This window comes from Perissodus microlepis, chromosome 9, assembly GCF_051167445.1.
Source record: "Perissodus microlepis isolate ML-2025 ecotype Zambia chromosome 9, ASM5116744v1, whole genome shotgun sequence".
NCBI lineage: Eukaryota > Metazoa > Chordata > Actinopteri > Cichliformes > Cichlidae > Perissodus > Perissodus microlepis.
Genome location: NC_140469.1, coordinates 20,021,363 through 20,034,411, shown reverse-complemented (window position 1 = coordinate 20,034,411; position 13,049 = coordinate 20,021,363). Strand labels below are relative to the sequence as shown.

Genomic DNA, 13,049 nt, shown 5'->3' with positions numbered 1-13,049 from the left:
TCTTTAAGCCTCATCTTTAATGTTTAAACCGGCACGACGCGGTGAAGTGGGTGGGGTAAGCTTACAGAGGTCACAACAGCAGAAACCGCTTCGATCACATGACAGACTTAATCTGTGCGCAGAGATGTCGCACAAAATTGTTAATTTGAGAGTGAAGGATGTGAGGTTCCCGACGTCCCTGGAGCAGCACGGCTCAGACGCGATGGTAAGAAGTTTGTGCAGCTCGTTCTCCACGCGCGTGCATGTTCGCATTCACAGACACAGTCACAAGAATGAGACCTTCCCCCCCCCCCTCTCATGCCCACGCTGCAGCACACCGACCCGGACTACTCGGCCGCCTATGTGGTCCTCGACACGGACAGCGGCCTCAAAGGTTTCGGCCTCACGTTCACGTTGGGAAAAGGCACCGAGATCGGTAAGATCCACGCGGGGCGGCCTTAAAGACCCACTTTGACGAAGCCACCACAACAAACTTGCTGTTGCATTCAAGTGCACGCAGTGAGCTCGGAATTTCTGGTTCTTGAACAGTGTGAATTTTATCAAAAGGTTTTCGGTAGGGGAAAAAAATCTCAGCTATATAGAGTAAATGTGAAAACCCTGCTGTTTTTTTATTAAGCAAAATTACAACTGCGATGTAGATTTTTACATGAATACAACGTCTCATAACTTACACCACCAAATTGTTTAAAAAAAAACATTAACAATGCAGAAATCAGCCACATTATGGTTTATTGCCGGTGTTTCTATGGCCTACATGCTCCTTAATCATTAAAAAGTTGAGAAAATGTCCGATCTTGGATGACTTTTCTCTTTTTAATTTCCAAGCCCTGCACTGCCATCTTGTGGTAGTTTCAGTCAATGCATTTCAGTTACATTACAGAGAATACTGACATGATATGAACATGACAAAAACGATAACATTTATAACATGTATGGTGCAGAGTTCATAGATGCTGGAATAAAGGATGGATTACTAGTTACTATGCACACAGTAAATACATGAGGATTGACTATAAAAATGTGTATATGGTGTGTATATATGGCATTAGTTATCTTAAATAAAACAAGAAGATAAAAAAACAAAAGCAAAACAAAGATATATTTCTCCCCCTTCCCAGGTTTGGTTTTAAATCCTGATTTGTATCAACTACCGCTTAACCTATATTAGTTCCTTTCAGGTTAATCTAAGTTTCTTTTAGTTGTTCTAACTCTCTGATCAATACGAGTTCACTCAGGTCTAATAGCTCGATTTAATTTAGCCTGATTCGGTTCACCCAATGCTTTCACTCGCTGTGCGTGCAAAGTAGCTGGTTATAAAGCGTCAAGAGGACTTGAGTTCATGACTCAAGTCCTCTTGACGCTGCAGCATCAGAAAATATTGTCAAGGCGTGCTGTGTGGTAGGTGGAGAGCAGACCCAAAATGCAGGATTCATCAGACAAAAGTAAACTCAAAATGCAACTTTATTAGGAAGCTCAACAAAAGCATAGGATGAGCACACAACATAAAGGAGTACGGCAACAGCACGATGAAGACCAGAGGGAAACTGAGGACTTTAATCCACACATGAGGTAATTAGGAAGATGCAACACAGCCAGGCAAAACAAGACACAGGTGAACTAAGTTAGACAAATGACAGGGGAAGCAAAACTGAACATAACACAAGCAGGACAAGAGACTATCAAAATAAAACAGGAAACTACTGTTGAAACTGAAAAATATTCATTAGTAATTATTCATCTCTGTCTAACATAGTGTAACTGTTACTCTGTCTCTCTCTGTTCTCTTCTCTTCCCACTCACCCTCAATTAGTCACAGTGGATATCAAAGAGTGCAGGCTTATGAGCGAGACGCATTTGTGTAGGGTGGCACAGAGCAACAGGGAGATAAACTGGACAAAACACCGAACATCATAACTTGGCTGTTGCAGGGCTGTCATCTCAGACTCCACAGTCCCTGTATCTGTTTAAATGAGGTTTATTAAAATTATAGCTCTTTGTTGAAGTTTTGATCTTCATCCACTTTTTCTTTGTTTTTGTTGCTGGTTGAAACCCCACAGTGTTGTGCGCTGTCAAGGCCCTTGCAGGACTAGTTATCGGCAAATCTTTGCAGGAGATTGTGAGTAACTTCCGTGGATTTTACCGCCTCCTGACCAGTGATGGCCAGATGAGATGGGTGAGAGTACAAACATAGCATAACAAACATGACCAGATTACAGTCATTTTTTCAGATTTCAAGCTAATATCAGTTTCACTTGACTGATGGAATCTGCTGATATTCACTCGGTGTTTAACACTTATGGGTTAATATCAATATGATTATTGAATAAATGTTAAATGACATATTTTATATTTATAAAATATGTCATTTATCTAGCGGTGCCCACACTTTTGTATCCATACCAGACAGCTTATTCAGACTGGTGGCTTTGCCAGTGTTGTTGAATAATGTATGCTTGTATTTTTCATGCCAAAAAAGCCTCCAACAATAATTAACTATAAAAAGAGACCTAGTTAATAAATGCATGATGAAAAATGTGTCTATTAACAAACGGCGGTGTACTCTCCAGTTTTGCTAGATGTAATTATGACTCTCGTCTGGTACAGTTAGGCCCAGAGAAAGGAGTGATCCACCTGGCCACTGCTGCAGTCCTGAATGCTGTGTGGGACCTCTGGGCAAGAGCTGAAGGCAAGGTGGGGAAATCTCAGATCAAGCTTAATAAGTAAAACTTTGTTTCTTTCATAAAGCATGACACATCATGGCTCACAGACTTTTTCCACAGCCGCTGTGGAAGCTGCTCGTGGACATGGTGAGTCAGAGATAATTTACTCCACCGATTTATGCCCGGGATGTAATCACAAGGGAAATATCATGCCATATATTTGTCAATTCAGGACCCGAAGCAGATTGTGTCGTGCATCGACTTCAGATACATCACTGATGTGCTTACAGAGGAAGAAGCTCTGGGTGAGACTGGTTTTTGACGTCATTGAGTGTGTCCAGTACAGTTTGAGAAATGTAGTGTTACCAAAACGCTGTGTCACGCTCCTTCTGTCTTCATTCCTTTCTTAGACATACTTGTGAAAGCACAGGAGGGCAAGAAGCAGAGAGGTGAGCACACTAATTACTGCCTCTTTAGAAACCAACCAGAGCCCTTTCAGCCACCATAAAAGGCCTATTTATTCCATTTAAACACAATTTATTTCAGTACAAATCTTTTTTCCATCAGAGGATCAGATGCTGAAAGAGGGTTATCCTGCATATACCACCTCCTGTGCTTGGCTCGGATACTCAGACCAGCAGCTCAAGCAGGTCTCTGTTGTATAAATCGCTCAGCAAACAGTGTGCCTAGTTAGGCATACTACTAACTATAATGACAGTCATGTTTCTGTTAAGCTCTGCTCGGATGCTCTTAAAAGTGGATGGACCAGATTTAAGGTGAAGGTTGGCGCTGATCTAGAGGACGACATACGCAGGTGCCGCCTCATAAGGAAAATGATTGGACCCAGCAGCACATTGGTAAGCCTGTTCTTGCCCCTGCATGTGTAATGGCATTAGGAAATTATACCAAAGGGGTTTATTTTTCTGTTAGATGATCGACGCCAACCAGAGATGGGACGTAGCCGAGGCCATAAGTTGGGTGTCCAGACTGGCTGAGGTCAAACCCCTTTGGATCGAGGAGCCCACGTCTCCAGATGACATCCTGGGTCATGCTGCTATTTCCAAGGTAAGAGAATAATTTCTAGTTTTCAGCTTGTTTATGTGTATGAAAGGCATTTCTGTGATACAGTAAGTATACGGGACAACAGAAAGGTTGAAAAATCATCAAAACAAAGCAACCATCAGATACATTTTATGTCTTTCTGTGGTTATTTTGCATCCCTTGGCAGTCGTTTTAAACCTCCGTGTGGTTGTATCATTGATTTCTAATGAATAATATTAAGGGTAACAATAAACACAAGAACAGGACCCTCTTTCTGTCTCTTAGGTACATTCAGTCATCCATCCAGGGCTGTTGAGTGATAAACAACTTTCTTGTTGCAGGCTTTGGCTCCACTGGGGATTGGAGTGGCAACAGGCGAGCAGGTCAGAGCTCAGGTCTGTTCCAACAAGCATATCTTTGATGGGTTATATTTTTAGTTGAGTTGAGTTTTCTCTCCAGTGTCACAACAGGGTGATGTTTAAGCAGTTCCTGCAGGCCTCTGCACTGCAGTTTGTCCAGATAGACAGCTGTAGGCTGGGCAGTGTCAACGAGAACCTGGCCGTGCTGCTGATGGCTTACAAGTTCCAAGGTAAAAGTTCAAGGAATAACAATCATGAATCATACAGATCCCCAAGGCATGTTTTTTCAAAAGTTGCCAAAGGCCCTCAAAGGTTATTAGACAAATACTGCCTACACAGAGGAAACTCGTGGGTTTGTGTTTCTTCTTTCTCAGTGCCTGTGTGTCCTCATGCCGGTGGAGTTGGGCTCTGTGAGCTCGTCCAGCATCTGATTCTGTTTGATTACATCTGCGTGTCTGCGGATCTCAGGAACCGGTAGGAGCAGCGTTTATTTTTATCAACAGTTTGATCTCAGTGATTATAACCAAACACTGACTTTTTGATTTGTTTTCCCCCCAGAATGTGTGAATATGTAGACCACCTCCACGAGCACTTCACTAGTCCTGTTGTGATTCAAGACGCCCACTATATGCCACCGAAGGCAAGAAACTGATTAGGAAGTCAATCTGCATTATTCTGAAAAAACCCCCAAAACTTTGTGTTGTTTACAGCTGCTGGTATAGATCGTTCTGCTCTTTGATTTCAGGATCCAGGATATTCTTGTGAGATGCTGGAGGAATCTGTGAACCGACATGAGTACCCTGAAGGAGACATATGGAAACAGGAAATAAAGAAATAGGGACTGTATTTTAAACATTTTACATTTGTACAGTACAAACATTGGAGGGAAAAAAACATTCTGAAATTGTCACATAAAAGGACTGGACTGAAAATGTGAAAATGTCCAAAGAAAAACTTTAAAAGTCTTTCAGAAAGCCTGGGGAACTGAAATTAACTTTCTCCAAAGCTCTTTTCCTGTTAAATATAATATTTTTCTTCTTACTGATCAAAGTGCCAAGTTTTAGTGAATCATTTGATTTTTTTTTTAATACTCTTTGGTCTTTCCTTTATAATGTAAAGTGCTGTGAGAAAACTGCTGCTGTGAAATAGAACTGTATTAATGAAACTTGAAAAATTACAAGCCAAGCTGTAAACCTTGTATTAAGTCCTCTTAAGTAATCAGATTGTGGTCATCTTTCCTTCATAAGCACTTATCATGTAAATCCTCTAAATTCTGTCTTCTGAAGAATTTCCCTCCTATGCAGTGCTTTGCTGCTCAGTTCACACCATGAAAATGAATAATTTTTTTCATTTCATTCTTCTGTTATTCCCATTTAAGTACTTTGTACTTGTGACTGGCCTGCACTGAGAAATCCACACCAGAGGTTTTGGTCAAAGCAAAAGCAATAGTCTTAAGAACTCGAGTTGAAGGTATAACTTCGGAGGTTATCCTAAGAGTCGAGGCATGGGTGATCAGGGTCACACAAGCCAAGGTTAGATCACCACCAGGGTGACAACCCCATTAGCAGTCAAATACCCGAGACTCCTCATCAGCACCGACCACTGAACAAACGTCTAGGATGGAGTCCTGTTGCCTTCAAATCCAGACAGCCACAACCTGGAAATGTTTGTTCGTTTGCATTTTTTTGCAATCACATTTTTATTTATGAAATGATCAGGAATGAGGAAAATGCATTTCTGCCTAGTGATTCAACACACACGGTTTCTTTCTAAGTGGTTTGTACCACAGAAACCCATTAACAAGATATCTGAAGGCTGCTACCCTGTTTAAGCCAAACAGTTCATGGGTGTTCATCAGTTAGCATATAGGAAGTTGCAAATACATGAAATTAAAGACTTGTGGACAAAGCTGTAAAGTAGGCAACCTGGGCTCACTGTATGTGACACCCTTTACTTAGTTTTAATTGGTAAACCTGTCCTTTATTATATCTTTGAACTTTTGTGACGTCTTGCAAAGTCACAACTGGCATCTTCAAACTCTTTAAATAAACTACAAATCAAAGCAAACTCTCTACTTACCCACCAGTGTCATATTTTGTATTGAATGTACAACTAGATTGCGCTCAAGCTGACAAAGTTAACATCTTTATTTACAGACTTAGATAATTATTCATTTAGAACACAAAACAAAGAACTCGAAGAGAGAAAAAAAAAAACACTTTGAAGTGCTTAAGGCTTAAAAGAGAGTTCACCCAAATCAGACAGAAAAAAAACTGAACTTTTAGCATGAGTGAAGCAGGCACACATTACAGTGGAGAGCATACTGTTCATTCATAACAACGTTGTGACTTGAGTTTACACAGCCATCTTCATTTTGATTGTGGGATGTGGGTTGTAGTCGTAGATCTCAAAGTCCTCCGTGCGGAAATCATCGATTTTCTCCACTTTTCTCAGGATCCTCAGTTTGGGGAATGGTCGGATCTCTCGCTGAAGCTGCACATGAAACACAAACAAACGTGTAAGTTTGAAATTTAAAAAAGCAATGAGACATGCAAGAAGCACATTTAACTAACCCACCTGCTCTTTGAGAGGTTCAGTATGGTTGAGGTAAACATGAGCATCTCCCAGGGTGTGAACAAAGTCGCCCGGCTGAATGGACAGATTAAAAAAAAATATATCAGGTGATGTGATAGAGGGGACACTGCTGGACCAAACGGGTATCAAATATGACGATGATGTACTGGCCATACCTTGAGTCCTGTAATGTGTGCAATCATGTAGGTAAGAAGTGAATAGCTGGCGATGTTGAAAGGCACCCCTAATCCCATATCAGCTGAGCGCTGGTACAGCTGACACGACAGCTCGCCGTCGCACACGTAGAACTGGCAGAGTGCGTGGCAGGGGGGCAGCGCCATCCTAGGAAGGTCTGCAACACCACAAGACAGGACAAAGATTTACCTTTTGTATAATTCTTCACCAAATGGGACTTAAAGCAAAAGGTCTCCGTTGGCCTCACCTTTGGGGTTCCAGGCACACATGATGATGCGCCGGTCCTCTGGATTCGTTTTGATGGTGTCAATGACTTTCTGCAGCTGGTCAACACCTTGTCCTGTGTAATCTGTCCAAAGATGAAACCAGGAAAAACATGAAAACCTGACATCTCTACAAATGATTTTCATTTACAGCAGCATTTACATATAAGATAACACCTGTAAAAACCCACAGCCTGCTGTATGTTTTACAGAATTTCTGTGCATCTTTATGAAATATTCAGAATGACTAAATAAAGGGTGGCCCTCAAATACTTTTGAGTGAACAAATTGACTATAAAGTCCAAAGGTTGACGTTTCCTCATGCACTTCCAGTTGTATGTAGTAATTCAGACAGTTACTTGTATAGCTGCCGCACCAACCACAAACAAACCTGCATTGCTTTTCTTCTACTGGGATAAAAATATGGACAAATAAAGGAAAAATTATATGCATGGCTACAGTTTGGTGAGCAGATCCTGACAAATGACTTCACAGCTTCATTCAACTGGGTGAAAACTGTACCTGCATGCATGTCTGTGTACTCTGCACCAAAGTGCCTCCACTGGAAACCATACACAGGTCCTAGGTCACCCTCCTCTCTGTCAGTGAACCCAAGGTTGTCCAGGAAGTCCCGAGACCCGTTGGCATCCCAGATCTTCACTCCTTTTTCTGACAGCTCCTTGGAATTTGTTGATCCCTGTGACACATTGCAAAAATATCAGATCTGAAAATCTGGGAAGATTTTCATTGATTTCATTTGATTTCTTTTGTTTTCCTGCCAGGCTCACCCTGATGAACCACAGCAGCTCCTCAAGGATCCCTCTCCAGAACACTCTCTTTGTTGTCAACAAGGGAAACTGGTCTGTGAAAGATTGCAAAAAAAAAACGTTACGTGACGTTGCTGAGGAAGTAGGAAGCAGCTGTCATTTGCAGATGGGTATTTATGCAACGACTACCTTTATTTTATATTTTAATGTTATGCCACTTTATACTTGTAAGTCAGTGGTTAGCAGACTAAAAGGTGCAGATGACTTTGTTTTAGGAAGACTTTTTCATATTACTTCATGCAGTCCTGTTTTCCGTACTTTTAACACACAGATACAATGCCATGCTAGCTGTAAACTGTACCTCTCAGGCTGTATCTGACTTGAGCGCCGAACAGGGACAGGACTCCAGTGTTGGTTCGGTCCCCCTTTAAGCGGCCGTTCTCCAAGATGTGTTCCACCAGACTCAGATATCCTTGTTCATCACAGAAAAATCCAGAGTTTTTCTGCTTCTCGGCCGCCGCCGTCAGCCGCTGCTTTTCCTCTTTCTCACAGCTGTCCTGCTTCGGCAGCTCCCCGGCGTGTATTTCAGAAGTTGCGGGCATTTTTGTAAATAAACTGTTTCAGTGTTTCCAGCCTCAGAATCAACTGAAGAACTCCCGCTCACTTTTTGCATTTTGTTGCGCTCCCAGTCAAACTCCTTCTATGATTGGCTGTTCTGGCTACAGCGATAGAACAGCCAATCATAGAAGGATAAGATTTTTCTTATATGGACCTCTTCCGCATGTGCAACAAAGCAAGTTTTCACGTGGGCAAAACACCACTACGCCCCTTTGCCGCCAAATTAGTGAGTCGATCACGTGATTGAAAACTATGAATTGATAAGAGAAATGCATACGAACAAAAGTCACCCCTTCACTGTTCTTACAGATTTACGAGATGCAAACCACGGTTATTGTAGCCAAATAAACATAAAAAAGCGTCGTAAAAAACGCCTTTTGCTAGCTGGCACGAAAACTAGAGTTTATATATATATATATAATTCACAAAATTATTTAAAACTGTAAACAAAACATACTATGAAGTACGATTCAAAAACTAAATTCAAAAGTATTCGTGACATAAATAACAAACAAAATAGAGGTTGAGGAGTGTACACTGTTTTATTGCGTAGACGTTTAAAAATCTAAGCATCAAAATACATGAATAAGAACAACATAAACTGTGCATATGAAGGTTTAGAGGTCTATGCGGTGCATTTTCAAGTATTATACAGATCAGCTTAATTGTGCACGAGAAAACCTGAATGTCCTGGACTCTTCACTCTGCATAAAGAAACTGTTCCCATGGTGGTATGATCACATTACTCCATTCCTGTGCAGAAAAGAACTATTAAGTTTTACATTATGTAAGTGTACAGACCATTAAAAAAAACAAAAAATATAAATAATATAATTAGAGATTGATTTCATGTGGATCCAATTAATCTTTTTAAACAAGTCAATAAACAGAGGAATGTATGATTGTTTTTCTAGTCACATTATCATCTTGGATTGCAACATACTATCCAATCTGTAGCGATCGCAGTGTAAAGCGCTTTCAAATGATCGCAGTTCATCTGGGTTAAATTCAATTTGGAACTCTGCCAGGTGATGCTGGTAGCCAAATACTGCACTAAGGGACCACAATTGTGGGATCAATACCTTTTATCTGCCGTTTATATAGTGTCAGAGCCTCTTGAGCAACATTTTGGATGAAAGCAGGGTCATCCACCTCCAGATCTGCTGGGACCAGTATGGTTACTGGGGCTGAATCCATTACGGAGACAGTGACACTGCTGTCTGCTTTAGGCTTGTTATTCTTTATCTGTTGCTGTGGACTCACCTAAAAGATGAGAAGAGATGAAAATAAAAGTAGCCGTCTGGCTCAAAATTGCAACCCTGGCTTGTTGCAACCTTAATAAAAGCTTCCCAGTTTATACAGCAAAGATAATGTCTACAGATGCAGCATCACTAGCCACATACCAATATCACACTGAAGATGCTGTGTGGGTCCACTGTGCTGTTGGACAGCTGGCTGACCCAGCCATACTTGTCATGCATGCTGCTGAGCCACATCTGAGTGTCTGCTGTGTGTCTGTGGACCAGCTGCAGCCTGCCGTCATACTGCTGACGGGAGGCATTCAGCAGCATGTACATCTCTTCCATCTCAGAGTGCAACTGCTGCACGCTGGGGCATGCTGTACGAGGAGGCAGAAATCCAGATGTTCATGTTGAACTAAAGGACTTTTTTTTTTTTGCATTATTCCTGATGAAAGAATTTTAAGCATCTATCTAAAAAGTGTTGAAACCATTTTTTTTTTAAAAAATCCTCTCAGTTAAGAGAAAATTAATCAACAACTATTTTAACAATGAATGAACCATTTAAGTAAAGCCTAAAAAATGCCCTAAACAAGTTGATTCCCATTTTTCAGATGTGAATGTTCTGTTTTTATGTCTGCTAAATCATTTTAATTTGACCATATTGTTGGGTTTGGACAGTTTTTCAGACCCAACAAGCTATGTGGCATTGAGACTCTAGGAAATTGTGACAGACATTTTTTGTTTTCCATAGTTTTCTTTCTTTTTAACGTCAAATAAAACCAGTTTTAAACTGTTTATATGTGTCTGTGTGGGAAGAGCGGCAAAATAAATCTGGATTTACCCTTTAACAGATAATCCCTGCATGTCTCACACAGGTCTTGAAGCTTCCAGCACTCTGATGCTTGTCTGCGGAGTCTTCTGCACATATATCTGCTCTGCAGCGGTCCCATTGCAGAAAACAAGGCTGTATCTTTGTAGGTGGACATGAATTATGTTACACACAAACAACCATTGTCTACAAACACACACATTTAAGAGTGCAGCGTTGTGCATCAGATACCTCGACTTGATTGCTGAACGTACTCTTCAGCTTCTTTTATTTCCTCAAACAAATCAGCCACTGGGGCACTGAAGCCTTCCACCACGCTCTTCCCAAAGTCAAGCACTGAGTGAAGAACGTGCTCCAAACCCACCGACCCAAGGAAGCCAGAGCTTGACCCTCTGGTCGAAAGCGTGCTGGACTGGAGCTCAGTGGCGAAGGTTTCTAGAAAGGCGTGACCAAACACGGGTTGCATCTTCTTGGCCAGACCAATGCTCTGGTTGTACAAAAGGCTGATGTTTGACAACAGGTCGCTGAACGATGCTTCAGCCTGCAGCAGCTCCATATTGGATTTGTCCTCTGTGACCTGCTTTTCAGCTGCGACATTTTCACCTGAATTCTCCTGATTTTTATTGTGGACCTGCTCGGCATCTTCCAACTTAGTGGCCATTTTCCTGAAAAACTCCTCTACCTGAAGGGAGGGAGAGAGATTCACAGAGATATGTTTGCACCTTAAACATCAGTCCTAAAGAGATTCCTTTTGTTGGAATGTGCTGAAGTCAAACCTTGAACGAGAAAGAGGCAAAGCCACGGCGACACGTAGATGTATAGAAGGCCTTACAAGAATCTTCCAAACATGGTCGGCACTCCCCAAACGAAGATTTGGTTAAATCTTGACATTGTTGTTCAGCTTCCTCGACTTTTTGCTGTGTTTCTTTGGCCAGCTGCATCACCCCCTAAAACCCAACCCAAAAAACAGAAAACTCTGTCACAGATACATTCCCTTTTAATAAACCACAGAGGATAAGATGAAGTCTGAGGCTCTGGCACTCTGCCCTGCCCAGCGTTCTGAAAACACTCAGAAAATATAATAATCTACAGACAGTTAATTTATCCTGACTGTAGTAAAACTACACCCCAGACTCACTTAACCAGCTGCACTCCCACACTCATTTTTCACTGTCTGCTTTGAGGTCTCTCCATGTGACTTTGTCTTTGTGAAGCAGAAAATATGTGGTGGGTTTCAGAAAAATGCACAGGGACTGGCATGAAACACGATTTTAGTTGCGGGTACATCTTAACCAGCCACAAATGCTGTGCAGGATTTTTGAAACTGGACGATCAGCACACTGCAAAACGAACAGAATTCACCTTCTTCTTATCACTGCTGTGCCTCAGTGCATCCATCAGGTGCCTGTGCTTCTCTTCTTTCTTCTCCATCATTTCCTTCACCTGCTTCACTCCGAGCAAAGTTCCCTTTAGTTCCTCATCAACATACTGCTCTCCCGCTGCAGAAAGCCCTGCACACACCCATGGAACACACAATACTTTAAGCTCTGCAACAGTAATCACTGGTGTCTTGTTTTTCGCTTTTCTTTTCCGTCAGCGAAGGCCTTACTTTTCAGTGTTTCCTCGCTGATCGGAGGAGAGTCGGCGGCACAGAGCATGACTTCAGCGATGAAGAGAATCTGAGCAAGAAACCTCCACATCGTGCCTCAAGCTTCAGAAAAGGAGAAGAATTTTTTTTTCTAGCAAAAAGAAACAACGGCCACAAGGTGGTGCCAGCTCACAAGCAAATTTATATATAATATTTACAGTATGAAGGGGAGTGGATAAAATGTCAGTTCATTAGTATCCAATATGAAATCAATGTCAAACCAATAAACATGATGAGCTGAACAGATCCACTAAGGCAGCTGTCAGTTAATCTTTTTGGATTTGTTCATTAGTATCACATTAGAAAATATGATGGCTTGCTACCATAAAGTGCAGATGAATTATACATAAAGGTGAATATCCAAAAAATGTACACAACAAAACCTCAAATTACTACACAATTCTTTTCTTAAATAAGCTGAAAGCAACAGTAAGTAAATAGTAAATAACAGGAAACAACCATAATTGTGTGTTTTTGCTCTGAATGCTGCATATTTATTTAGTTTATGGCGTCTTATCAATGCAATCTAGTTTAAAAAAAACAACAGCTGTATTGCAAGTCTCCTCCAATATCTCATCCAAGCCTGCTGTTGCACTGCAACTGTGCCATTCTGTGCAAAACACAAACCAAAGAAATGTAGAACAAGCTTTTACCTTGAGAGCTCTGAAAATATCCGACTCCTGAAAAAAAAAGCAGCAGCTTGTGCTTATGGAAGGATGAGACTGACACAGTCTGGTTCCTCCGAGGATTGTTCTATTTTTATGGATCTACTCAGCAGTACAGATCCTATTAGTGTATTTGCATTATTGGTTATTAAGCCTTATGCGCGCTGCATACCTGCAGATCAACTTTAA

At 41.3% G+C, this 13,049-nt stretch overlaps 3 protein-coding genes across 4 annotated transcripts; 1 reads left to right on the top strand and 2 right to left on the bottom strand.

The window, feature by feature from the left end:
- The first annotated feature begins 2 nt into the window (after window positions 1-2).
- Window positions 3-5,278, top strand: enosf1 (enolase superfamily member 1). The gene is made up of 15 exons (XM_084939520.1): window positions 3-205; window positions 313-415; window positions 2,058-2,173; window positions 2,605-2,691; window positions 2,781-2,807; window positions 2,893-2,965; window positions 3,071-3,109; window positions 3,228-3,310; window positions 3,395-3,517; window positions 3,591-3,725; window positions 4,043-4,084; window positions 4,161-4,290; window positions 4,435-4,534; window positions 4,619-4,700; window positions 4,806-5,278. Exons 1-15 carry the CDS (start codon window positions 20-22, stop codon window positions 4,896-4,898), a joined length of 1,419 nt encoding a protein of 472 aa, XP_084795646.1. The 5' UTR covers window positions 3-19; the 3' UTR covers window positions 4,899-5,278.
- A 90-nt stretch (window positions 5,279-5,368) lies between these two features.
- tyms (thymidylate synthetase) lies at window positions 5,369-8,878 on the bottom strand. The gene is made up of 7 exons (XM_084939523.1): window positions 8,221-8,878; window positions 7,881-7,954; window positions 7,615-7,789; window positions 7,077-7,178; window positions 6,811-6,986; window positions 6,638-6,709; window positions 5,369-6,553 (listed from the first exon to the last, which is right to left on the bottom strand). The coding sequence occupies exons 1-7, from the start codon at window positions 8,459-8,461 to the stop codon at window positions 6,416-6,418; spliced, it is 978 nt and encodes a 325-aa protein (XP_084795649.1). The 5' UTR covers window positions 8,462-8,878; the 3' UTR covers window positions 5,369-6,415.
- Window positions 8,879-8,979: 101 nt separating this feature from the next.
- On the bottom strand, window positions 8,980-13,049 carry LOC146380445 (clusterin-like protein 1). Of its 2 annotated transcripts, XM_084939522.1 has the most exons (9): window positions 12,849-12,966; window positions 12,157-12,258; window positions 11,910-12,058; window positions 11,324-11,494; window positions 10,779-11,229; window positions 10,560-10,688; window positions 9,881-10,095; window positions 9,560-9,740; window positions 8,980-9,230 (listed from the first exon to the last, which is right to left on the bottom strand). In XM_084939522.1, exons 2-9 carry the CDS (start codon window positions 12,245-12,247, stop codon window positions 9,220-9,222), a joined length of 1,398 nt encoding a protein of 465 aa, XP_084795648.1. In that variant the 5' UTR covers window positions 12,248-12,258; window positions 12,849-12,966; the 3' UTR covers window positions 8,980-9,219. The 2 variants fall into 2 exon arrangements, with proteins under 2 accessions (XP_084795648.1, XP_084795647.1); XM_084939521.1 differs by having other exon boundaries at window positions 8,980-9,740; window positions 12,849-13,049.